We start from the raw sequence: 27,234 nt of genomic DNA on the forward strand, positions 1-27,234 counted from the left end.
ACTCCAGTCTGCCGGCAAGGAAGACCAACATGTAATTTCCCTTCCAATTACCTGCTGCACCTACATGCTAACTTTAAGCATTCTTTGTACAAACACATCTATTATATTCTTAATATCAACATTTATATTTTTCAGCTCGTCAAATATATTCTGGTCTTTCTATGTTTTATACATAATCATTATCAGTTTACATGACCAGAGCTTATTCAGGAATTTGATCAATAGTAGCATCATAAGAAATGCCATCAATCATGGTACAACCTGCTGATCTCCGAGAACTCTTCGTCTCACCATTCATACTTTTATCCTGTACTTTGAAAGAACAGGAGAAAGTCGGTGGCTCCTTCCTCCCTGACTTACCTTGTCTTATTCATACAGCCCTAGGTTATGCGGAGTCAGCCTTACCAGGTCTTGACCTTCTCAGGTCTTCTTCATGTCGTAGGTTGTGCAGAGTCAGCTTTCCTTATTGTGTACTAAATGGTTGACCAATGTTTCTATCTGCCCCAGCTTAATTCATACACCTTCACAATAGGACTGAGTCAGTTCGGCTCTGTCAAGGGGAGCTCATGTCTAACAAATCTGTCAGAGTTCTTTGAGCAGGTAACAAGAAAGTTAGACAGGGAGAACCAATTGAACTGATTTATTTCGATTACCAGAAGGCCATTGATATAGTGCTGCATTGGAGACTCTTAAATGAGTTAAGTGCCAAAGGAGATGAGAGCAAGATCTTGGCATGGATAGAGGATTGGCTGGCTGACAGAAGGCAGAGAGTGGGGATGAGGGGATCTGTTTTCAGGATGGCAGCCAGTGACTACTGGTGTGCCTCAGGGTTCGGTGCTGGGGACACAACGATTCACAATATACATTAATGATTTGGAAGAACGTAATGAAGGTGATGCTGCAGATTATACAAAGATATGTAGAATGACAGGAAGTATTGAGAAAGTCGGGGGGGGGGGCGTTGCGGAGGGAGGGCTGCAGAAGGACATGTACAGGTTAGAGAGAGGGCAAAGAGATGACAGATGGAATACAATGGGGAAAAGTGTGAGATTATGCACTTTTGAAAGAGGAATGGAGGCATAAGTTGTTTTCTAAATGGGGCAATACTTAGAAAATCAGATGCACAAGGGAACTTGGGAGTCCCTGTTCAAGATTCTCTGAAGGTTAACCTGAAGGTTCAATCAGCAGTTGGAAAAGCAAATTGAATGTTGGTATTCATGTCGACAGGGCCCATACCAGGTTTGGGCCCACACCAGGTTCAGACCCACACAGGTTCAGACAGAGACACGGTTCAGATGCACACAAGGTTCGGCCTCAGGCAAGGCTCAGGGTTACACACGGTTCAGACACAGACCTCAACTTTCTGAGCATCGGGAACATTCTTTCTAAACCTCCCCTGTCTAAACCTGTTCCAATATTGTATGTTTCACCCTAATAAACTCCAATGAATTAAGCCCTAAACGACTTAGTCTCTCTTCGTATCACAGATTGTCACCCCAGGAATCGGTCTGGTAAACAGTCGCTGTTCTTCCTCTATACCAAGGACATCCTTCCTCAGATAAGGACATCAAAACTGCACCCAATACTCAAAGTGTGGCCTCAGCAATGTCCTGTACACCTGCAATAACACATCTCTATTCCTGTACTCTAATCTTCTCTTTATGAACGTCAGTATACCATTGGCTTTCATTACTGCCTATTGTACATGAACACTTAGTTACAGTTACTGACGCATGCGGGCACCAGGATCTCGCTGAGTATCCACCTCTCTCAGTTTACACCCATTCAAATAATAATCTATCTTCCTATTATTGTTGCAAAGTTATAACCTCACCCTTGCCCACATTTAACTGCAACTACTTAGTGCATGCTCACACACTGAGCCTGATCAAACCACACTGGAGCATGTTTGCATGTTTTTCATAGCTCACTCTCACCCACCCAACATCATCTGAAAATTTGGGAATGATACATTTAGTTCCATTTTCAGATTAATTAATATATAATGTGAACCGTTGGGTCCGTGCACAGATTCCTGCCGCACCCCACTAGACACTGAATGCCAAATCTTCGATTTCTATCTGCTAACCAGCTTTTTAGCCATCTCAAAACATTGCCTGTGATCCCATGCGCTTTCACTTTACATGGTAGTCTGTTATGTGAGACCTTGTTTAAATCCTTCTGAAAGCCTCAATAAACCCATCTGCTCACATCACTTTCTGCAATGTAATGCCTGGGAAAGACCAGTCTGCACTGGACCTAATCGTAAGGGTCACAAGACACAGCAACTCCACTCCATCCACTTCTCTATACTCCCACACTTACCCCAACTCTTAGCGTTCCAATCTCTGCAGCTTGGAACTCCCCGTGGAGCTCCCCGTGTGGACAGATTACACAGGCCTCATACTTGTGTATATTCAACTCATGAACCAGTTTGAAGTCATTGCACCCCTTAACCTCTAGGTCTGAGTAACTGCCGAGGGCTGACGGCCTTGGAATCCTTCTTTGGAGTTTCCATGCTGGGTCCGGTTCCTCCTGCTCAGCCTCGGAAGTGGGTGGTGTTCACCGGACCTGTGCTCGTCTCTTCCAACATGAGTGTTGTGGCCCGAGTTCCCTTTATCGGGAGACAATGTGGTCGAGAGGCTAAAACCTCTTCAGACTGCGAGGATCCCACTGGCGGAGATGGAGAGCAGGGGCTGGAGTGCCTGACATTCTTTCCAAAGATCCTGGTGTGCCGGGAATTGATTATTCCTGCATGGCTTGGACGAGATGGCTTGTGGATGATTGAAGCATTCCCATAGGATGGTATGTCCCAAGTGGATTTGATAGGAGACTGGTCCTATTCCGGACCTGAACGTGCCTCATAATGACACGGATCCATTGCCGTGATTCTTTACGAATAACCTAGTGACTCCCTTTAAGTGCTTCTCCCGGTTGATGGGAACGGCACTGAGTGTCAACTCCCACCTTTGGAATCAGACTTAAATTTACGCGATCTTCCCATGAGCAGCTCTGCTTGGACTATTCCACTTGTTGCAGACAGGAGGTGGTGGTGTTAGGAGGGTGGTGTTGTCCTGTAACTGAAGATGAATTTGGATGATTTGGCGTCCAAGGAGGCAGTGGAATGGTTTTCTGAACCTATTTTTCCTGTTTGGGCCGCTCTTTCTGCCAGGCCGCTGGATGATGGGTAATACGACACTGTCCTAACGTGTCAAAGTTTGTTCAAATTCATGCAATGCACAAATTCCTGACCGATGGAGGGTGGTCCATTTTCAGAAACCAACACCTGTGGGATGCCAGGTGTCAAAAAGAGGCGTGAAGTTGCTCCATTCGTGTCCTCGAGTTTGATGAACTCACCCTGTATGCGGTCATTCATTTTGAATCACCATCTCTCATTATCAGGAGCATAGACCTCATTTGCGGTCTGGCAATGTCCATGTGCAGCCACGCCTATGGCCGTCCCAGCCGTTCCCAAGTGTGAAGAGTAGTGACTGGTGACAGTTCTGTCCTTGTTGATATTGCCAACACTGACCCACGGGCAAATATCTGTATCCATACCTGGACACCAGGCATAGTAACTTGGAGGATCTACATTTTGCCACTCCTGGATGGCCATGGTAAAGTTCGTGGGATGGGGAACCTGGTTCAGGATGAGACTCTTGAACCCCATAAGCGTGTTTCATCTTCCACAGTCAGCTGTTCTCTGCCACTCCAATATGAGTCTAATTCAGGCTGTAACGACCTTTTGGTTTCCCCGTCAGCACTTGCTGCTTCAGTTTATTCAGGACAGGATAATTTTGCTTCCAGAACCGAATATTATTTGCTGCCACTGGGAGGGTTTTGAAAAAAAATCATGATTATCGTCTCTTCCATCAGGGACGCAACCAGTGATTGTTAATTGTAATCAACTCAAGGCATCTGCCTTCATGCCTCATCCTCCTCGTTGCCCATGTTCAGAGGGCAATTAAGTGTCAACCACGTTGCTGTGACCCTGGAGTCACCATTAAGCCTGACTACGGAAGGGCATCAGATTTCCTCCCCTGGGACACTGGTGAACCACTTGGGGTTTTCCAACAATCAACAATGTTTTTATGCTCACCAGCGGATTCTAAAGTCCAGATAATAGTATTCAAATTCCACCGTCTGCCGTGACAGGATCGGAACCCGGGTGCCAGAACATTAACTGAGTTTCTGTATTAATAGTCTCGTGATAAAACCACCAGTCCACACCCTGAGTGTACACACCCTGTGTTCCAGTCACCAAGACACACTATATTGTAGATGTCTGCAGGATTTCCGGATTGGACAGCATTAACTGCCTCAATCAGGGGGCTCATATTCCAATAACTCCACGTGATATTTATCGTTAAACTCATTAAGAATGTCTCAATGCCTCTTTTTTGTGCTTCTGTGTCTCCTCTCTCTCTTTCTCTCTTCCCCCCACCCGCACCGTCTTCTGTTTTTGTTGTTTCCGTTATACTCATTCAGTCTCACTCTTACCCATTCTGTCCCGCTCTCTGTCTCGATGTCTCTGTTGCGCTCTGTGTCTGGCTATTTCCCTCTGCCCCACTTTTTGTCTCCTGTTTTCCTTTCATCTCCTGTCCTTCTCTTATAACAACCTCCTGCCTGTCTTCTTCTGTCTCCCTTTCTCATTTCCTGTATATCACCCTCGCCATTTTCTCCACTCTCTATCCTGTCTCCCTCTCTTTGTGAGAGCCTCTCTCTGTCTTTGTTCTTTCTGTCTGTCTGCTTCTTTCCCTGTACCTGTTAGAAACTCTTCAAATTCAAGTCCTCCTTGTTTTGTGGCTTTCCCTCTCTCTACCAATTTGTCTCTCTCTATCACTCACATTGTTGCTAACACGCTCCTCTCTCTCTCCCTATCTGTAACTATTTCTGTTTTTGTGAGGGTGTTTTGTTGTTTACAGTATGAATGCCCAACAGAAAGAGTCAGGGGTCTTGTAGTTGTAGTTTCCTGTTATGGTGTATTGAGTTGAAGAATTGCAGTAATGGGGTATTTCAGTAGATCTTTTAGCTGCTGTCTGAAGTGAGTCTGTGTCACAGCATAAATGGCAGTATTTGTGCAGCAACTTGTGAGTTGTAGCATGAAGCCCAATTCCATAACAAAAAGATGTAACCTCATTGACTGGTAGCCCAAATTATACATCCGAATCCATATTGAATAAACCATTAATGTCGACCATAAGACAATGAAATTGGCTGAGATAACAAATAGTAAAATTATGGATTTCCTTCGACTCTCCATCTCTGGGTCTCTGGGATTCTCCCCACTGCTGTGAGCCCGGAGTCTCCTGCGGGCCCTGCTGCTCACTAAAATGTGTCTGACGGTGAGAGCATTGAGCAGCAGAATCAGGGCGAACGGGACACACGGGGTTAGAATGTTGTGGAGGAACTCGATTGTTGTCCAGACCGGAGATTCCACAACATCCCATGAGAAGTGACAAAACCAGGGATTGTTCGCCAGCCCATATCCTTTTAATAACATAAAATACCAGAAAATGTTCTTTAAAAAGCTCAGCACTGTCACTGTTCCCAGAACCACAGCAGCCGATTTCTCAGTGCAATATTTACTTTTCAGCTTGGGGCAGCAAATGGCCACAAATCGATCAAAGGTGAAAGTGACGGTGAACCAGACGGAACAGTCAGTGGCTGCATAAAGCAGGACAGCGTGGATGTTACACACGGGGACTGATAGCAGGAAATAAAACTTTTCCCAGTAAACAATGGGAATCTGTCTCAATATCAGGTCGAGGATAATGACCAGCAGATCCCCCACTGACATGGCCACCAGGTAACGAGTGACACATTTGGACAGACCACAGTTTCTGCTCGTCAGTGTCACAATTGTGATTATGTTCACTGTCAGGAAGGAAACGAAGAATAACGTTAGATATGATTCAGGGGGAAAAGTGACAATTTAGACTGAAAATAGAACAACATTTTAAAAAATAACGTGCATACAATCTGAATCACTTAAACCTCTTTTTATAGAACATAGAACATGGAACACTATAGCACAAATAGGCCCTTCGGCCAACGAGTTTCGCTGATCATATCCCTACCTACTAGACCTACCAATAAACCTCAATCCCATTAAATCCCATGTACACATCCACAAGTCTCTTGAAAGACCCCAAAGAGTTCACCTCCACCACCACCGACGGAAGCAGATTCCACTCACCCACCGCCCTCTGAGTGAAAACCTTACCCCTGACATATCCTCTGTACCTACTCCTCCGCACCTGAAACCTGTATCTTCTCGTAGCGACCATTTCAGCCCTGGGAAATAGCCTCCAAGAATCCACGCGATCGATACCTCTCAACATCTTATAAACCTCTATCAGGTCACCTCTCATCCTTCGTCTCCCCAGGGAGAAAAAAACCGAGCTCCATCAACCTATCCTCATAAGGCATGCCACCCAATCCTGGCAACATCCTTGTAAATCTCCTCTGCACCGTTTCAATAGCTTCCACTTCTTTCTTGTAATGAGGCAAACAGAACTGCGCACAGTACTCCAAATCTGATGTGACTAGGGTCTTATAAAGCTGCAGCATTATCTCCCCACTTCTCAACTCAATCCGTCGACTGATGAAGGCTAGTACACCATATACCTTCTTGACCACATCCTCCACCTGCGAGGCTGATTTGAGAGTCCTATGGACCCGGACCCCAAGGTCTTTCTGATCCTCGACACTGCTTAGATATTATACTCCTTCATCCCATTGGACCTGCCAAAATGGACCACTACACATTTATCCGGGTTGAAGTCCACCTGCCACTTCTCCGCCCAGTCTTGCATCCTATCTATGTCACGCTGCAACTTCTGACATCCCTACAGACTATCCACAACACCACCAACCTTCGTATCGTCGGCGAACTTACTAACCCATCCCTCCAATTTCTTATCCAGGTCACCTATGAAAATTACAAACATAAAGAATCCCAGTACAGACCCCTCTTTTTATTTTTATGATCCGACACGTCTTTTGGATCGTGAGAGGAAAGTGAAACATTTGATGGAAACCCACCCAGACACGGGAAGAAGGCCCAAACTGGACACAGACAGTGACCCGAGCCTGGGATTGAAGCCAGGTCCCTGATGCTGTGAGTCAGCAGTGCTAACCACTGTGCCACCGTGCTGGTCCATGGTAGGGCCAAAATAGTATACAATTTGGAAAGAGTTTTCCGGGGGTCCTCGACATTGACCCTGACTCAGCTGCAGGTAAATAGTCTCTCTAACTTGTGGGGGATTTGGAGAGTGAGAAGGTTGTGAGGGTAACCCTGACAGAAAATTCAGAGTGGAGTCCTGTATGTAGTAATCTGTCACCTTTCAGATAGCTACTGACAACCCCTGTAGCAGGGCTGGCACCAAACAGTGCTGGTTTCACCCTTTCCTCTGGAAACTAACAGCAGTTGACAGAGAGAGTTCCTAGTGCCTCGACAGCTCAGAACCTCTATCATATTTACGAAAGACTGCAGAGAGACCACGGCATTGTGGCTGTCATTCGCACAATACAGGAAGAAATCATTATCTCACACTCGAATGACATAGAATTCAACTACCAGGGTTTGCTTTCAAAGCTTCAGTGTTCATTATTATACTACTGTCCAATGTGTCCAGTGTATTTGCAGCTGGCCCACTATGACCTGCTGGACCAGTGAAGCTCAGCGAGTCCTCTCTCAGTAGGAAAGTTCCTGATCTGTGCACCAGGTAAGAAAAACTCAAACCAAGGCCGCTACCAAAAAAAACCAAATAGCCTGCCTTAATGAATATTGTCCAATGACACATTTGTCCAATATTATGTGATGCAGCAAAAGATTAGTTATGGCATGAATCAGTTCCAGCCTCCCAGATTGCCTGGATCCACTACAGTTTGCCTATATCCGCAACAGGTCCACAGATGCAATCTCCCTGGCCCTACAGTCAACATTGTAACCCTGACTCTTGTTTATCGACTACAGCTCAGCCTTTAACACCATTGTTCTAATGAAACTCAGTACAAAGTCTCTGGCCTGGGGTTAGGCTCCTCCCATTGCAATTTGATCCTGACAGACAACAATAAATAAGGACAGTCAAAACACCTCCTCCACAATCATTCTCATAAGTGGTGCCCCACAACACTGTGTCCTCAGCCCCACTATACTCCTTATACACAGATGACTCTGTGGCCAAATTCCCCTCCAACTTGATATCCAAGTTTGCTGATGACACCACTGCAATGGTGACACCAAGAACAGGGAAGAGACGGAGGAGCTGGTGAACTGGTGGGACCACAGTAACTGGGAAGTGTCTGGAAGTGATGGGTTTGAGTTGGTTGGGTTTTCAGGGATCAGGTTGTGGGAGAGGCGGGTTTAAGTGGAATGTTAGAATGGAACCAATATAACAACCAACAGACTCACATTGGATCTGTTATAGTGACCAATGGGAACAAGCTGAAAGCTATCTAACCAATGAGAAAATGATGTGGTGGTCAGCTGACTCAGTATAAGTAAGAAGCTGCTGGGGTTTGATGGAGCTTGGAATGACCCAGGGTAAGACTCTGTCTCCTCAATTTCATCAAGTCCTAACACCCGCCGTATCCTCAGGTAATGAATTCAAAAGATTCACCACCCATTGAGAGAAGTAATCTCTCCCCATGGCTGTCTGAAATCTAACTGCTTCAGGTGATCGGGCTCTGCTTCTGGTTGTACTCCTGGCTCAGCACTGGTGGATCTGCCCTGAAGACAGTTGTGTGTTTTTTTTATATATATTCCTAATGACCTATCAACAACCCTGGACTCAGATTGGCTTGAGGTTGATAACAACAATAACTTCAAATTGGTCCCTTGTAGCTGCGTGTTTTATTTAAATTCATCGGCTGGCACAATGCAAAACCATGATGTGGAGGTGCCAGCGTTGGACTGGGGTAAGTACAGTAAGAAGTCTCACAACACCAGGTTAAAGCCCAACAGGTTTATTTGGCAGCACAAGCTTTTGGAGCGCTGCCCCTTCATTCAGTGAGTGGAAGTTCCGTTCACAAACAGGGCATATAAAGCTACAAACTCAATTTACAAAATAGTGGTTGGAATGTGAGTCTTTAGAGGTAATCAAGTCTTAAAGATACAGACAATGTGAGTGGAGAGAGGGCCAAACGCAGGTTGTAGAGGTGTGTATTGTCTCCAGCCAGGACAGCTAGTGAGATTTTGCAAACCCAGGATTGTCGATCACCAGGAGTGTTATCTTCCAGTTGGGGCATACTTCAGCAGTCACGGGCATTCAGCTTCAGATCTTCACGTAAGCATTCTCTAAGGTGGCCTTCATGACACACAGCAGTGCAGGATCGCTGACCAGGCACTGATAGCCAAGTCCCACACACATGAGGACAGCCTCAACCGTGATCTTGTGTTGATGTCACATTATCTGTAGCTCCCACCACTTGCCTGGACTTGCAAAATCTCACTAACTGTCCCGGCTGGAGACAATACACACTCCTTTAACCTCTGCTTAACCCTCTCTCCACTCACATTGTCTGTATCTTTCAGCCTTGTTTACCCGTAAAGACTCACATTCCAACCATTATTTTGTTAATTGAGTTTATGTCTTTACATGTCCTATTTTTGAACACAGCTCCTCACTCGCCTGAAGAAAGAACACCATTCCAAAAGCCAATGGTGCCAAATAAACCTGTTGGATTTTAACCTGGTGTTGTGAGACTTCGGACTGTGCTGACCACAATGCAAAACCTGTCGTGCCAATTACAAAGGCAACCCCTATGTTTTTGGCCTCTGGAATAAGTGTTACAACTTAAAGTTTCTGTGTATTCAGCAATTTAAACGTCTTAGCGTCAAACAAAAACACATTTTTAAGAGATTGCACACTTTTCCCCCTCCTACCGGTTTTCACAATTCTTTTTCATCTTCCTAAACATCTTTTACATTTTTACAAACTAAACTCCACAACACAGGCAACATTAACATAGTGATCAGCGTGTTGTAGATGTGATAACTCAATAAGGACGCAGACCACAAGCATCAGTTGCAAACAGGGTAGAGCAGATGGCAAGAGTGGCAGAGCTAAACACGGGCTACATTATTCATAATCAGTGAAGAAGCTTACCGGGGACACCAACAATAGCCAGGATTGGATAGTAAAAGTATCGAATCAGTTTCAATACATATTCAACACGCTTAGCTGTAGACGGCCAACCTTGAGACAGCAAGTAAAGTATCGAGTATAAACTCCTCTCAGTTGTTGTAACATTCAGATCACTGCCCCTCAGATGCTGATCCATTGTGGGAACGTCCAGATCTACCTTTCCTGGATACATCTCCGTTGCAGAAAGCTTGCGATTTCTTTCTCCCAATGTTGATCCCTCGACTCCCTCTCTGTGGAGCTGCTTATCACTGTGACACTCCCAATGACACCGTGCATAACCCCTTTATGAAGCATGGATGGGAATGCTCCAGAGACACGATTAGTACTGGTTGAATTAATTCCGAAATTAATTACAGTCATTGAACAAACAGGTTAACATTTTCCATTCAAAATATTTTTTGTAAATGCATCACAAAATAAGTCTGGGCCTGTGTGAGCGTTCCTGACAGAAGGAATTTTGGAAATATCGGAAGGGTTGACCAGTATCTTTCAATCCTGCTGGGATGTGGGATTGTGACAAAGAAAGGAACACATTATGCAAAAGTCCCCCCAACTTGTCCATAAAGGGAGAACATTTTAATCCTGGAAATGTAGAGCTGTCAGCATCGCATCAGTGAAAGAAATGGGGAAAGTCTGAACCCAAAATCTTGGAGAAATTAACTTGTGACTTCTGGCACCATGGGTGGGGTCCATTGTGATTTGTCATTTATATTAATAATTTGGATGAGAATTTAGGAGGCATGGTTATTAAGTTTTCAGACGACGCCAAGATTGGTGGCATAGTGGACAGTGAAAAAAAGGTTATCTCTAATTGTAAAGGGATCTTGATCAATTGGGCCAGTGGATTGATGAATGACAGATGGAGTTTAATTTAGATGAATGCGAGGTGATGCATTTGATAGATCGAACCAGGGCAGCACTTACTTAATGCTAAGTTATTGGGGACGGTTCGAGAACCAAGAAATCTGGGAGGGTACATGTTAATAGCTCCTTGAAAGTGGAGTCATAGTTGGGCAGAGTTGTGAGGAATGAAATCAGCATACTTGGTTTCCTTGGTCAGAACAGCGAATAAAGGAGTTGGGACAACTTGTTGAAGTTGTACAAGACATTGGTAAGGCCACACTCGGAATACTCTGTACAGTTCTGGTCACCCTGTTACAGGAAGGATATTATTAAACTACAAAGAGTTCAGAAAATATTCACTAGGAGGGTATAGGGACTTGATTGTTTGTGTTTTAAGGAGAAACGTGATAGACTGGAACTTTTTCCCGGCTGTGTAGAAAGCCTAGGGGTGACCTTATGGAGGTCTACAAAACAATGAGGGGCACAGATCAGCTACATAGTCAATATCTTTTCCCAAAAGTCGGGGAGTCTAAAACTAGAGGGAATAAGCCGAAGGTGAGAGGAGAAGATGCAAATGGGTCTGGGTGGGCAATTGTTTCACACAGAGGTTAGTGAGTGCCTGGAAAAGGTGCCAGAGGGGGTAGAGGTGGGTACAGTTTTGACAGTGAAAAAAACGTGAAGTCAGTTAGATGGATAAGATAGATGAAAATGGGTCAAATGCCGGCAATTGGGACTAGCTTAGCGGTGGATGAAAAAAGGCAGCATGGACAATTTGGGCCGAAGGGCCTGTTTCCATGCTGTAAACCTCAGTGACCCTATGATTTTCCGGCCGTGTTTCTTCCAGTGCCGGAAAATCCCGCCTGAGGTCAGCGGTCTTTTATATGATCTGTGTCTCGCCTGCCATGGGAATCATAATGGGCGGGATAGGACAATTCCATCCCGTGTTAATCAGTAGCAATCCGTGTTTATCTCATAGAATCATAGAATTCCAACTGTGCAGGAGGAAGTTATTTGGCCCATCGGGCCTGCACCAGTCCAAATGGGCCACAACAGTCCCAGCCAGATCCTATCCCATAATCCCCTGGAAGTCTCCTTCCCCCTCAGACACCCACTCAGCCTCTTTCAATTTCAGACACCTCAATCAGCCCTGCCCACCCTCAGCACCCCACCCACACCCGTCCCGTCCCCCCCCCCAGACTCCTCATTCACCCGCCCCATCCTCAAAACCCCACTCGACCCTGTCCCCCTCAGATCCCCACTCAGCCATCTCCTCCTCAGGCTCCTCACACAACCACCCACACCATCAGAACCCCACTCAACGCCCTCACCACTTAGACAGCCCACTCAGTTCCGCTCCCACCTCAGACACTCCCGTCAGCCCCCTCCCCCTACTCCCTCGTTCCTCAGCCCCCCTTCAGGCCTGAGCCTTGGCAGTGTCCATGACACTGCCCACTTGTACTGACACCTGTATTTCGCGCCTTGCTCCTGCACGGAGAGTTGTGGAGGTTTATCTGCCTCGTGAGTTTGATATTGTCTCTTGTTAAAGGCAGTATTGGTCACTTCAAATTGTCCCATAACACTCGTCACAATTTGGAAATTTGTCATCGATAATGTGCTTATGTGAAATACACCTCAGTCTCTTTGTTTCATCTCATGGTTTGCATCACTGCTCTGTATGTGTTCTCTATCTAGCTTGTGGTATGCCTGCCTTGAATTTGTTTAATCGGACAATGTACAGAGAGATTCGTTCTGTTAATCCATGCTGTAGGGACTCTGATAGTTTTTTTGTAAGGGGCAGTGTTAAGGGAACTATTTCCTGCTTAGCACTGTCCTGCATCGGCCTCTGATGAAGCAGAGCCTTCACTGTTTAGAATTATCTGAAACTCGTCAGTGACGGACCAGTTTATGAATGAAATCACCGATGTCTCCTCATTGTTCATTCATTCTGTCTCTGGATTTTCTGATCGAAAGGCAGAGATGAAGGTGTTTTTACATGGGTGGATCACTGGGTGGCGCAGTGACTCTTTCACGGATGGGCCTTGAGTTCAGCCACATCCCATACATGACTGCGGGGACATGCCTGTCTGGGAAAGGAGGGTTGGGGGGTGGGGGGGACTCTATAATTGGGAAATGGAGCGGAGTTGAAGGCTTTTAGAGAACAGAATTAAGCCAAGCCAGAGATGGTTAAATTTTTATTCAATGTTTATTTTAAAAATTCAGAGAATATTTTACAATTTTTTTTAATGTTAGAAACGTGAATATAACGATCGAACTTTACATTGAAAATAGAACACATGCACAGGGAATCCGTCAATATTTGGACATCTGTTACATACACCAGAAATAGAAAACAGGACATTAATAGGAAGAGGAATTAACAAATGTGAATAAGAAATAAAACAAGTTTCTTATTTATACATGAAATTTGAACTACGGGGAAACTATTAACCATAATTACATTGTAACAAAAATGCATCATACGTTTGACGCTGAAAACTGAAATAATATCTATGGTAGCCTCAGTTACAGATTCAGAATGATAAGCTGGGTGAATTTTACTGATACAGTCACCGAGAGCTGATATTGTATTGGAGCCATACAGAGATCTTGATAATCAGCTGAGGGAAACCTGCAGCGTCCAAAGTTCAACCCGTCATTTGATCTGTAAAAGAAAGAGAAAATATTGAAGCAGATGTTTGTGATGCGGGACATTAATGTTAGAGTTTTTAATCAGTGAAACATTGAGAGATTTTTCAAATCCATTCTGCCAGTTTGAAATGTGAGTGAATTGAATCATCTCACCTTCACCAGAGTGACCACAGTGCTGTAGGACATGCTCAGGAAGAACAGGACGATGAATGTGGAAGCGGTTGTCCAGATGTTGCTGTTATCATCCTCATTGCCTTCAATCCAGATGCGGTCGGTGGGGTCTGGGGGCGGAGACCAGGAAATGAAATTAGATTACTTTATTTATCCAGGGAATCTTATTGTTATTTTTCTTTTCGCGTTCTCCTTCATAAACCGTTAATTCATTTTCTCTTATAATTTTCAATGTATATCGACTTTTAAGTTCAGGACACTCAGTAACTGACCTCTGTAACTATTTTCACACTTGATCTTTATGTACATTCCTTGGACAGTCCACATCAGAAAGCACTGAAGGTGGTTTCTTGAGATTCAGCTAATTTTCGAACTGTTTGTCAGAGTCCCTTACTGAAGAATATTATGAGAATATATGAATATTATGGAGGAACTTTCACTGATCAATGATTGTTTCCACAGATGGTGACTCATCTGTAAACTGTGAATGCTGCTGTTTAAGAACTGGGATGTAATTTCTGATCTTTTCTTATTTGTGGTGGTAATGGTTAGAAGGTCACTAGCTTAATTCAGTTTCTCAACGTGTTTTCGCTGCAATGCACATTGGACGAGTTGTCGGTAGATATGTCCATTACAATTCATATTTAAATTTTACTTTCGTCATTTACCTACCATTTGTATTTAAGATTTTGCATTTATGTGCATGTGCATGAGCATCTCGTGTTCTGCATTAATCTTTGGTTCTGAGTTAATATATGTACAAGAGTCTTAATATACGTGTTTATTTGCCTCCGTTTGTTGATTTGTGTAGTTGTGCGTCTGCATCTGTGTGTACGTGTTATTCTTCTGTCATTGTGTATGTATGGCTCTATTATTGAGTTAAGTTTATGTGTATGTATTAATGCCACTCTTAATGGATACACATGCGTTTCTATCTATTACTATGTCTTAACTTCTGTCATTCTAGTAATGTTTGTTTCCTTTTCTGTTTGCGTTTGTTTCCCCATGTGTCTGTGTGTGTACCTTTTAACATGTATGTATGTGTATACGTGTTGATAGTTCTTCACAACGATATCTTGATATATGTTTGTGTTTCGATATGTAGTAATGTGTGCTATGGTATTCTGTTCTGTATGAGCATGCTAATGTTTATGTCTACATGTTTGCGTGCAAATGTTTTGCTGTCAGTTCATCTATATGCAGGCTGCTTATTTGTTTATTTGCATTTCCATATATACCTGTTAATGTGTATAACATTGTGTGTCTCTATATCTATATTCCTGTCAGAATGAATGCCTGCTAATATATATACTTATTTGAGTGTATGTATGTGTTTGTGCATTTATGTGGGTCTGCATGCACGTGTATCTGTCTGATTTGTGTCGATGCATGTATGTGTTTGTGTTTGGGTCTGTGTACCGACGCATGCAAGTGTATGTACAAACAAAGAACAAAGAACAAAATCAGCCCGGAAAACAGGCCCTTCGGCCCAACGAGCCCGCGCCGCCATCTCAACACCACCAGTCCCCCTCTCCCCCCACGACCCCTATCTCATGTTTTATGGCCATCCAGATTAAGGGAAACTGATTTAGGGACAATTTATTCCCGCCAATCAGCCTAACAGCACATCTTTGGGGTGTGGGAGGAAACCGGAACACCCGGAGAAAACCCACGCAAGCACGAGGAAAATGTGCAAACTCCCACAGACACTGGCCCAAATCCATGTGTCTGCACAGCAAACAGTGATAGTCACTGGGCTGTCGTCTTGCCCAGTATCTGGTCCAGTTTAGGCACACACTAACAACATGAAGCACTAGGCTAATCTCGAACAACCAAGAGCAGCCCCAGTACGACCCATCGCGTGTATGCCCCTCGTTGGACACGAGGTGGGCCGACTTAAAACCTGTGAATGAAAAGAGAAAAATATACCATACCCATTTACATTACCAGGGACGCCCCAGTGCTAATGACCCTTATTTAAAACAATCTCCTATATCCACCCATCTCCAACCCACTCATGTGCCTGTCTAAGTTACTCTTAAATAACTCTAGCGTGTTTGCCTCCACCACCTTACTTGGCAGAGCATTTCATACCCCCACTACCCTCTGTGTGAAAAACCTCCCTCTAATATCTGTGTTGTACCTCTCCCCCCTCACCTTAAGTCCATGGCCCCTCGTCCGACGTGTCTCTATCATAGGAAATAGCTTCCCTCTGTTTACTCTATCTATACCCTTCATAATCTTATATACCTCTATTAGATCCCTCCTCAGTCAGCGTCTTTCAAGGGAAAACAGCCCCAATTTCTTCAATCTTTCCTCATACCCCAGTCCTTCCATATCAGGCAACTTCCTGGTAAACCTCCTCTGCACTCTCTCCAGAGTCTCCACGTCCTTCCGGTAGTAAGGCGACCAGAACTGGACGCAGTACTCCAAATGCGGCCTAACCAACGTTCTGTACAATTGCAACATTAGACTCCAGCTCTTATATTCTATACCCCTTCCTATAAAGGCTAACATATCATAGGCTTTCTTCACCACACTCTCCACTTGCACTGCCACCTTCAAGGACTTGTGCACTTGCACCCCCAGGTCTCGCTGCGATTCTATACTCCTTACGGGCTTACCCTTTACCATATAACTTCCCCCTACATTATTCCAGCCAAAATGCATCACCTCACATTTATCCTGATTAAACTCCGTTTGCCACGTATCTGCACAATCAACAAGCCTATCAATATCCCGCTGTATTGCCGGACACTACTCCTCACTGCCCGCCAATCCAGCCATCTTGGTGTCATCAGCAAATTTGCTGATCACACCACCTACTCCCTCTTCCAAATCATTTATATGCTCTACAAAGAAAAGAGGTCCCAGTACTGAGCCCTGTGGCACCCCACTAGTGACAGACCTCCAGCTAGAAAAAGACCCCTCCACTACTACTCTCTGACTCCTCTTTGCAAGCCAGTTCTCTACCCATCTAGATATCTGACCACGTATCCCATGAGCTTTAATCTTCTGTACCAACCTACCATGAGGGACTTTGTCAAACACCTCACTGAAATCCGTATAGACAACATCAACGGCTCGTCCTTCATCGACCGTTTTTGTCACCTCTTCAAAGAATTCTACCAGATTTGTAAGGCAAGACTTCCCCTTGACAAAGCCATGCTGCGTATCCTTAATCAGATCGCAACGCTCTAAGTGCGCATACATCTTATCCCTAAGAATCCTCTCCATCAACTTACCTACCACTGACGTTAAGCTCACCGGCCTATAGTTACCCGGGCTATCCCTCCTACCCTCTTTAAATAACAGTACCACGTTCGCTATCCTCCAGTCCTCTGGGACCTCACCGCTGTCCAAAGAAGAGACAAAGATTCGCGTCAGAGGCCCAGCAATCTCATCCTTCGCCTCTCTAAGCAGCCTAGGATAAATGCAATCGGGCCCCGGAGATTTATCAGTTTTAATGTCATCTAAAAACCCTAACACTTCTTCCCTCGTAATCGATAGAGCTTTCAATTGGTCTACCGCTCCCTCAATGACCGTACTAGACATCAAGCCCCTCTCCTTCATGAATACCGACGCAAAGTATTCATTCAGGATCTCCCCCATTCCCTCTGCCTCGAAGCACAATTCCCCACGTCTGTCCCTGAGAGAACCGATTTTACCGCTAGCCACCCTTTTGTTCTTAAGATAGGAGAAAAACGCCTTTGGATTCTCTTTAACCCTACCTGCCAAAGCCATCTCATGCCCCCTCTTTGCTCTCCTAACTCCCCGTTTGAGATCCCTCCTACTCTCTCTGTATTCCTCCAACACTCTCTCCGTTCCCAGCTGCTTAGACGTGACATATGCCTCTCGTTTCTTCCTAACCAGGTCTTCTATATCTCTAGTAATCCACGGTTCCCTAATCCTACCTTTCCCATCCTTCCTCCTAACCGGCATATGCCTTTCCTGCACCCTTTGCAGTTTTCCCTTGAAAGACTCCCACATGCCTCACGTGGTCTTGCCTTCCAACAGCCTATCCCAGTCTATATTCCTAAGCTCCTGCCTAATCCGGCTGCATCTAGCCTTCCCCCAATTTAACACCCTTGTGTGTTTTATGTGTATATGTGTGTATACTTTTGTATATATTTGATTGTGTGTGTATGTTGTTGCTGAAGTGCCTGTTTGTACAAGTGTGAGTCTATATATTCGTGTGTGCGTGTGTGTGTGTGTGTGTGTGTGTGTGTGTTTGTGTGTACGACTACACCTGTATTTCTAATTGTGACAGTTTTGTGTAGTATTGTCAGTGTGTATTTTTTTTAACTGTTGCTTCAGTTTTAACCGGCAATTGTTAACTCAACGTGATCCTAACAATCCGAACAATGGAGCACATTTTCAGAGTCTGCTGTTTAAGTTTCTTTTATGTGAGTGGCACGGTGATATCAGGAGAGTGAATGAAATAATTCATTGATGCATCTCAGAAACCCCAGTAACAGAACAGTGAAAACCAGGGAGGATTCAATTATGTGTTTAAATTTGTATTTCTGGAAATCAATGCCAGCACATGATTAACAGGAACAAGAGTGCTGAGACATTTTTGAAATATTTTGCATAGATATATATGCACATATTAGTTTATGTGTATTATATACTTCAGTGATACTTTGATAATGATAGTGAAACTTCAAAATCTGCAGCTAAAAAAAAGGAAGCTAATTTGTACTGTTGACAACTGACTCCATCTTATAGAGCTGTTCCCTTCCAAACACTCTACTTAGGGATAGGGAGGAGAGTGAGCTCATAGTTTACCTCTCTCTACCCTGTGATGCAATGTCCCTGATGGTTCTAACCACTGAGGGGGTGGAGATGCAGTGGACTAAATAATGACATTCCTCCTCTTTTCATTGAGGAAGTTGTGGTATATGGGTTAGTTATAGATCCTCCCCTCTCTTTGTTGGGTGAGTAGGAATCCGGTATGTTAACAATTTCATTCTCCCTCAATCTGATGGAGGATTATTTCTCTATGTTTACGTGTGACCCTCACTTCTGTTCAGTGGGTGTGATGCAGCAGCTTAAAGCTGACAATGAAAGGGTAAAGGCATGGACAATGAGAGAAACAGGAACACCGAGATCTAAATATTGAGAATGTTTGCCGCAAATGTTGAAATTGTCGGATTTTTCCTCAGGGAGGAAAGTCGGTGAAGACATTTTGGAGAATCCTGGAATAAATGTGCTCTACTCTGTCTCTAAGACAGGGTGGATCTGAGCTGGGCGCATTGGTTCAACAAGACTTCGATCTGAGGCCTGAAAATATCTGACTCAAACCAAAAAAAATCTACTGGAAGGAAAACTGAAAAGCAATCAGTGAAGCGATTGGGTATTTCATTTATCGTTAGAGGAAAATTATTTTATTATTTTTATTGTAGTTTTTAACGTAACCGAGTGATTCTCATTCACATGAATTAACAGTGTCCATCAGTGCAAGGAAATGTTCACAAAACTGGGTTTACCGCTGGATTTGTCAACTGTTCTGTTGATGATCTTCAAGGGGATGGCTTCATGTCCCACCACACAGGAGTAAGAAGCGCCGCTGGACCATTCCTCTGCTGCAATGGATAACCGGCTGTACATGAAGAAGGAGCTATTGCCGTTCTCCGCCACCACCTCGGTGTTCCTGTAGGTCCCGGGATTCACCGGCTTGTCGTTGACGGTCCACTTGACGAAGATCTCTCGGGGGGAGAAACCTCTCACTAAACAGCTGAGGGAGACGAATCTCTGAGCGGAGACTTCTTCTGCCGGGGGCAGGAGGACAGAGACGACCGGTTCCCGCAGATTTGGATCTGCAGAAAATGTACAATAAATGTCAATAAACTGGAAAAGTCTGGAAACAATGAAACAGCTGGTTAGATATCAGGAAAGTGTGCTTCGATTTTAGTTTTAACTGTTCCCATTTTTGATTTGCAGCTTGGAGGAGAGGTGAACAGAATTGTTTTCTCAAATAACTCAGGGGGGGTGGAGTGGAACGTTTCAGAAAGTTTACAGCACAGAATCAGGCCATTCGGCCCAACTGATCTATTTTTCTTTTTGGTTTTCTGGGTTTTATGCTCCACATCAGGCTCGTCTCTTCTTCTTCGATCTAAACCCAATAACATCGCCTTCAGTTCACTTTTCACTCATCAACACTTCAAACTTCCCCATAAAAATATCGATCGGCCCACAGTCTTTTAGTTGTAGTTTTTTTTTTAATTCAGGGGAGACCATTAATGTACTGAATACTAAATATTGACTGTACACTTGACTGGAGATAACCACAGTGATGCATTTACATAGGAACATAGAACAGGACAGCACAGTAGAGGCCCTTCGGCCCTCAATGTTATGCCGAGCTATGTCCACCTCAAGATCAAGCTGTCCCACTCCCTATCATTCTTGTGTGCTCCATGTGCCTATCCAATAACGGCTTGAAACTTCCTAAAGTGTCCGACTCCACTATCGCAGCAGATAGTGTATTCTACACCCCACCACTCTGTGAGTGAATAATGTACCTTGGACATCCCTCCTATATCTCCCACCATGAACCTTAAATTTATGCCCCCTAGCAACAGCTGCATCCACCTGAGGAAATATTCTCTGCACGTCCACTCTATCTATCCCCCTCATCATCTTATACATCTCTATTTAGTCGCCTTTGATCCTCCTCTGTTCTAAAGAGAAAAGCCCCAGCTCCCTCAACCTTTCCTCATGAGACCCACCCTCCAAACCAGGCAGCATCCTGGTAAATCTCCTCTGCACTCTCTCTAATGCTTCCACATCCTTCTTATAGTGAGGTGACCAGAACTGAACGCAATATTCCAAATGTGATCCGATGTAGTTGCAGCATAATCCCACCGTCTTAAACTCAAACTCCCTATAAATAACCGGTAAAACACTATAGGTCTTCTTCACAGTTCTATCCACTTGACTGCTAACCTTTAGAGATCTCTGGATATCAACCCCAAGATCTTTCGGTTCCTTCAATTGTTCCTTCAATTCCTCAGAACCCTGCCTACATTTTGACCCTACATTTATTCCTTCAATCTCTCAGCTCACCTGTTTCCTTGTGGATAGATGTTTTTAAAGGAGTCGGCAGATCCTGATGGCTCACCACGCACTCAAACACAGCCGCACTCAGCCAGGCTTGTGTGGAGATGCTTAATTTGCTGATCACGCTGTCAGGATCCGCTCCGGGCTTTTCGGCAATCTCTGATTTCAAATACTTCCTGTCTCGGATCCAGGACACGTTAACTCCATCAGGAGCATGAGAAATGATGCAGGTTAAGGTCGCGGTCGCCTCCAGTAAGACCTGTTCTATTGGTGGTGGCTGGATCTTCACTGTGGATTCATGGCATTGGAGAGGACCTGTGAATGAAAAATGAAAATCAACCCTAGTTCCCCTTCAAAAGCAGGACAGCAGTCTTCAGCCTGAAGGAGACGAAGTTGCCTTCGAGGTATCAATCTCCAACTATCGCCTTTCAATTTCCATAGGCGATGGCAAATCAGCTTGTTCTATGAAATTATTCCCTTTATTCAAGTATTGTAGCTGCTGTATCATTCTCATGAATCAGCATTACAACTGATAACATCCTGAACTCAGGAATAAAGTATTGGCCGTTGGTTTATAATGTTGAGATGCATTTTGCAATATTTCACCCCTGTGCTGTGACCCGTGAAACAGTCCGATACCGACTGTCTCTCCAAGTCTTACCGGCTGTCTCAACAAAAAAGGTGACGTCAAGGCCACTTCACTCACTTCAAGACAGAAGGGAACATTATTTGAAAAGGAAACAGTGGCATGGTGTGTTGTCAATGGAGTTGTAACCTAGGGCAAAGCTCTGGGGAAATAGATTCGAATCTTACCACTGCGGATGGTGAAATGGGAATTTAATAAAAATCTATGATTAAAAGTCAAATGATCATCATGAAGCCATTGTTGTAAAAGCCCACCTGGTTCACGAATGTTCTTTAGAAAAGTAAACCTGCTGTCTTTATCTGGCCTGGCATGCATGTGACTCCAGATTCACAGCAACGTGGTTGACACTTAAGTGCCCTCAGGGTTGGAATATAAATGCACATCTCAGGAAGCAATAACAAAAATTGCTGTTGTGATGAAATTCTGAGCAGCACTGTCTGAATGCAGCAAACTACATGACAATAACTTAGAAATTGTTCGATGCTTTGTACTAACTTTAATAGATCCCTAATTCCAATTAACATCAGAATGGTATATTTTATCCATGATTTGAGTCTCTTACCCCGAGATGAGCTGATGTTCTGACTCTGAGTGAATTCTTGATGAGTGACCTGGCAGGTATAGACCGCTTTGCTGAACCATTCCCCAGCGGAGACTGTCAGCCGACTGCTGGCCGAGAAGTTCCCGTTCACTTTCCAGACGGGAGAGGTGACAATTCCTGAATCCACGGGTTCCCCATTCTTCAGCCACTTCACCGTCAGTGACTTTGGCTGGAAATCGATGATTGAACAGACGATGGTTGCTAATTTGCTGCTTGAGATTTCTTCACTCGAACTCACCGTGAGGATAACAGTTGGATGGAAAACTTCAGGACCTTCAGAAAAAAAGCATATTCGTCATTTCCTGCAGAAGATGTGGATCCATTAAACTTTTGTCTACATTAGCAACTCATTTGCAGTCAACAGATACTAGCCGGAATAATCCAGGGGCCTGGATTATGCACATCTATTTAATTGAGTTATAACCAAGGCCTTACATGTTAACCACAGTGGTTCTATGTTACACAAGCTCCACAACACTTACATGGCATTTCAACGCTCTTGACTGAGCTTCTGTGTTGAACCTCACAGTCAATTCTGGGACATTCTCCCGCTGAGTCGCTGATGGTTAACTGGCTGCTCAGGGTGTAGGTTCCCTTCGTGTTTCTCACTGAAGGGTACGTCTTAAACCCAGTGGTGACTGGCTGCCCATTTTTCTTCCATGTCACTTTGGAGACATCTGGAAGGTAATCCATCGCCAAACAGCCGTAAGTGATGGAGCCGTCGGAGTTCTGTTGCTGACCGGAGGAGACCAGGCTGTAGAGAGTGGGCGGAGACGGTGTCGCTGGGAAAGAATAGCCAATTGAACAAGTTAGACTCTTATTTGCGTATATTAAGTCATCCAACATATTGTTACAAGCATGTTTCTATATCAGATAGAGCTATTGTTGCTGAAGGGATGAAGGGATATGTGTAGTAGGCATGATCGGGATATTGATGAGCTCTGACCAAAGTGAATGGCGGAGTAGGCTCAATGGGCCGAATGGTCTCCTCCAGCTTCTATTTTCTATGTTTCTATCTCGAACAATGATTAAAATTATGGACTTTCCTAACACTTCCTGATTAAAACATAATCCACCTTTGAGATTATGTTACTTTTATCATTTGGGAATTGTCATCTTTGTAGAAACTCACATCCCTGTCTCCACTTCTATCAAATTAGGAAGGAAAAAAACATTCTGGTTTCCTCAAATTGACATGTCATTCATTGGATAAACAGAGAACAGCAAAGATTTTCTCCATTATTGATGAAACTACTTATTTCTCAAACAACAACACTTTGTGATGAAGACGTTGTCCCTTCATTCAGACTATCCTCTCAACTGATGAGGGAGCTCCAAAAGCTTGTGATTCCAAATAAACCTGTTGGACTTTAACCTGGTGTTGTGAGAATCCTTACTGTGTCCACACCAAACTCACTCCGGCATCTCCACACTAGTTTTGGAAATTGCCTGGGTTCAAATTGATTGATGCCCCTTCCTCTCTCCAACTCACTGCCTCTCACTCCACAAAACGGAGATTAGTGACTTTGTTTCAAAAATACCTTCGGAATGAATACTTACTGAATGATCAGGGAACTCTAAATGTGATAAATTCAAATAATTGCAACATTGACTCATTGAAGGATCATACATTAATCGTGAGAGTTTCCCATTCAGGTCCTGAAGTCTCCTCCATCATTCACTGAGATTACAGATGAGCTGATTGTGGTGCTAGCTCTATCCTGAACCTCCTCACTCCGCCCGTCCATCACCCGCTCTCTGCCCATTTCCCCCGCTCTTTGCCCTTTCCCCTGGCTCTCTGTCTTTCGTGGTGGTTCTTTTCCCCTTTCATCCCAATCTCTGTATTTCCACCCGGCTTTCTATACTTCGCACCAACTGCATGCCCTCTTCTCCAGCTCTTGGCCATTTCCCTCACCCGCCCCCCACGCTTTCCCCCAGCTCTCTGCCCTCTGTCCCTGCTCCCTACCCTCTTTCAGCTTTCCCCCAGCTCTCTGCCCTTTGCCCCAGACACTCTTTCCCTTTCCCCTGAGTTCTCTGGCTTTTTCTCACGGCTCCCTGCCCTTTCCCTCAGCTCTCTGCCCTTTCTCCTACCTCCCTGCTCTCACTGCTGGCTCTCTCCCCTTTCCCTGTTTTCTCTGCCCTTTCCCTCAGCTCTCTGCCCTTTCTTTTGCCTCCGTGCTCTCACTGCTGGCTCTCTCCCCTTTCCCTGTTCTCTCTGCCCTTTCGCATGGCTCTCTGCCCTTCCTCCTGGCTCTCTCCCCTTTCACTAGCCTTTCTGCCCTTACCCCTTGTTCCCTGCCCTTTCTCCTGTCTCTCTGCCCTTTCCCCCGTTTTTCTGACCTGTTCCCCTGCTTTGTGTCCTTTCCCCCGGCTCTCTGCTCTCCATCCTCCCGGCTCTCTGTCCTTTCCTACGTCTCCTGTTCTCCCCTCTCTCTTTGCCATTGTCCCTGGCCCCCAGTCCCCAGCGATTCCCTCCAGCTCTCTGCACTCCCAGGGCAGCTCCCACCTTTGAACACCAACCTGCCGCTTGAGATCTTTCTTCTGTTTCGTTGCAGACCCTCACCACACAGATTCAGTGAGTGAGAGAATCTGCGTGCGTGAGGGAGAGTGATTGAATGAGTGAGAGTGGATGAGTGATGGTGTGTGAGTGCGGAAGGTGATTAAGTGAGGGTGAGTGAGTGAGGTTCTTTGAGTGAGGATGAGTGATTGAGGGTGAGCAAGTGTGGGTGAGGATGAGAGACCGTGAGTACATGAGGGTGTGTGAGAGAGGGTGGGTGAGTGAAGCTGGCTGAATGTGTGAGTGAAGCTGTGTGAGTGAGTGTCGGTGAGCGAGAATGAATGAATGAGTGTTAGTGAGTGAGGATGTGTGAAGGTTAGTGGAGGTGGGTGAGTGAGCGTGAGTGAACGAGGGTGAGGGAGTGAATGTGACTGAGTAAGTGAGGGGGAGAGTGAGAGAGAGAGAGTCAGGGTGTGTTATTGAGGGTGGTGTGTGAAAGTGTGTGATCGCGAATGAATGCGGATGGGTGGGTGAGTGAGTAAAGGTGTTTGAGTGAGGATGAGTGATTGAGGATCTTTGAGTTAGGGGGCGTGAAGTTGAGTGATAGCGATTATGTGAGGGTGTGTGAGTGAATGTAGATGCATGAGTGAGTGAGTTTGAATGGGTGAGGTGGCGTAAGTGAGAGGGGGAGAGAGAGAGAGAGAGACAGCGGTCATTGAGCTTGAGTCTGTGGTGGTGAATCTGGGTGACTGAGGGTGGGCAGGTGGGAGTGTGAGTGTGAGTGAGAGTGAGTGAGACTGGATAAGTGAGCGTGGGTAAGTGCGGTGAGTGAGTGAGTTTGGATGATTGAGGGTGGGTAAGTGGGGTGAGTGAGTCAGAGTGAGTGAATAGCGGAGTGAGACTGGGTGAATGAGTGTGGATTAGTGGGATGAGTGAATGAATGTTGGTGAGTGACTGAGGCTCTGTGTGAGTGAGGTTTAGTGAGTGATGGCATGTGAGTGTGGGTGGCTGAGAGACAGTGACTGAATGAGGGTGAGTGATTGAGGGTGTGTGAGGGTGAGTGAGTGTAAATGAGTGAATGTGGGGGAGTGAGTGGGGGTGTGAGAGTGTGTGAATGGGGTTAAGTGAGCGAATGTGAGTAAGTGAGGGTGTGAGGATAAGTGAGTCATGGTTTGTGATTGAGCTTGAACGAATGAGGTTGAATGAGGGTGTGTGAATGAGTGTGGGTGAGTGAGTGAGGATAGATGAGAGTGAGTGTGAGTGATTGAGAGGGTGAGGGCGAGTGACTCAGGGTGAATGAGCGCCATTGAGATTCTGAGGGTGAGTGTGAATGAGTGAGTGAGTGAAAGTGAGTGAGTGAGTGAGTGAGGGTGTGAGGGAGAGTGAGTGAGGGAGAGTGAGTGAGGGAGAGTGAGTGAGGGAGAGTGAGTGAGGGAGAGTGAGTGAGGGAGAGTGCGTCAGCGAGGAAAGGTAGATAAGATAGGGAGAGTGAGTGAAGATTTTGAGTGAGGGTGAGTGGGTAAGTGTGGGCGAGGGTGAGAGAGTCAGTGAGCCACCTCCTCCTCTTCCTCTCCATCGATCTTTTCCCGATTCTCTCCATTGATCAGCTTTCAGTAACAGGGCTGTGTAAAGTCAGGAATCAGTGTAGATCACCGGGCAGCTGCTTTAATGTCGGGGCCTTTCTTTCAGAAACACGGGTCAGTGAACAAATAGACAGACTGAGGGAGCTGGAAGGGAAGCTTCCAGCAAAACTAGGGGCACACAGGAATCAAACACCAAGTTTACACCAGTATTGGGGAGCCAGGCGGACTTAGTCTCAGCCAGATCCCTTCTTATTGATTGTGTCTTTGTGTCCGGTGTAACACATGGAAATCCCTACTTCTGACCTCATGTTGGATGGAATGTGTCATTGATGAAGCAATAGAAGATTGTTGGTCCCAGAACAGTCCCCTGCCGAACTCCTGCAGTGATATCTCAACTAAGATGTTTGACCTTCATCGACCATTACCATCCTGCTTTGTGCTAAGAATGACTGCAAACAGAGAAGAACTTCCGCCGATTCTTATTGATTTGAGTATTACTCGGGCTCTTCGATCCCACCCTCATTCAAATGTTACCGGGGGAGGGTGGGGGGTGGGGTGGGGGTGGTGTTGAGGAGAGGTGTGATGACACGGTGGTACAGTGATTACCGCTGTTGCCTCACAGTTCGAATCCCGATTTGGGTCACTGTCCGTGTGGAGTTTGCACGTTCACCCCGTGTCTGCTTGGGTTTCCTTCGGGTGCTCCTGTTTCCTCCCACAATCCAAAGATGCGCGGGTTCGGTGGATTGGCCATGCTAAATTGCCTCTTAGTGTCAGGGGGGTCGAGTAAATGCATGTGGTTATGGGGCTAGGGCTTTGGCGGGATTGGTGTTGATGCAGACTCGATGGGCTGAATGGCCTCCTTCTGCAGGGTGGGCTCCTATGATTCTATTCTATGATGTCAAGGACAGTCACTTGACGTATGTGAGATGGAAATGTGTGAAAGGGTGTGTGTGTGTGTGTGTGTGTGTGTGTGTGTGTGTGTGTGTGTGTGTGTGTGTGTGTGTGTGTGTGTGTGTGTGTGTGTG

General features: G+C 45.2%; 1 protein-coding gene across 1 annotated transcript in view; it reads right to left on the reverse strand.

The window, feature by feature from the left end:
- Window positions 1-3,722: 3,722 nt before the first annotated feature.
- LOC145362434 (Ig heavy chain Mem5-like) overlaps window positions 3,723-27,234 on the reverse strand; it is a 31,643-nt gene continuing 8,131 nt past the window's right edge. The window contains exons 4-7 of the mRNA XM_080218464.1: window positions 22,603-22,911; window positions 22,196-22,393; window positions 10,116-10,205; window positions 3,723-3,829 (exon numbers count right to left, since the gene is read on the reverse strand). Coding sequence (XP_080074590.1) covers window positions 3,723-3,829; window positions 10,116-10,205; window positions 22,196-22,393; window positions 22,603-22,911 — 704 coding nt within the window. The remainder of the gene's footprint in view (window positions 3,830-10,115; window positions 10,206-22,195; window positions 22,394-22,602; window positions 22,912-27,234) is intronic.

Source organism: Carcharhinus amblyrhynchos, unplaced genomic scaffold (assembly GCF_965287045.1).
Source record: "Carcharhinus amblyrhynchos unplaced genomic scaffold, sCarAmb.v2.hapA scaffold_38, whole genome shotgun sequence".
Taxonomy (NCBI): domain Eukaryota; kingdom Metazoa; phylum Chordata; class Chondrichthyes; order Carcharhiniformes; family Carcharhinidae; genus Carcharhinus; species Carcharhinus amblyrhynchos.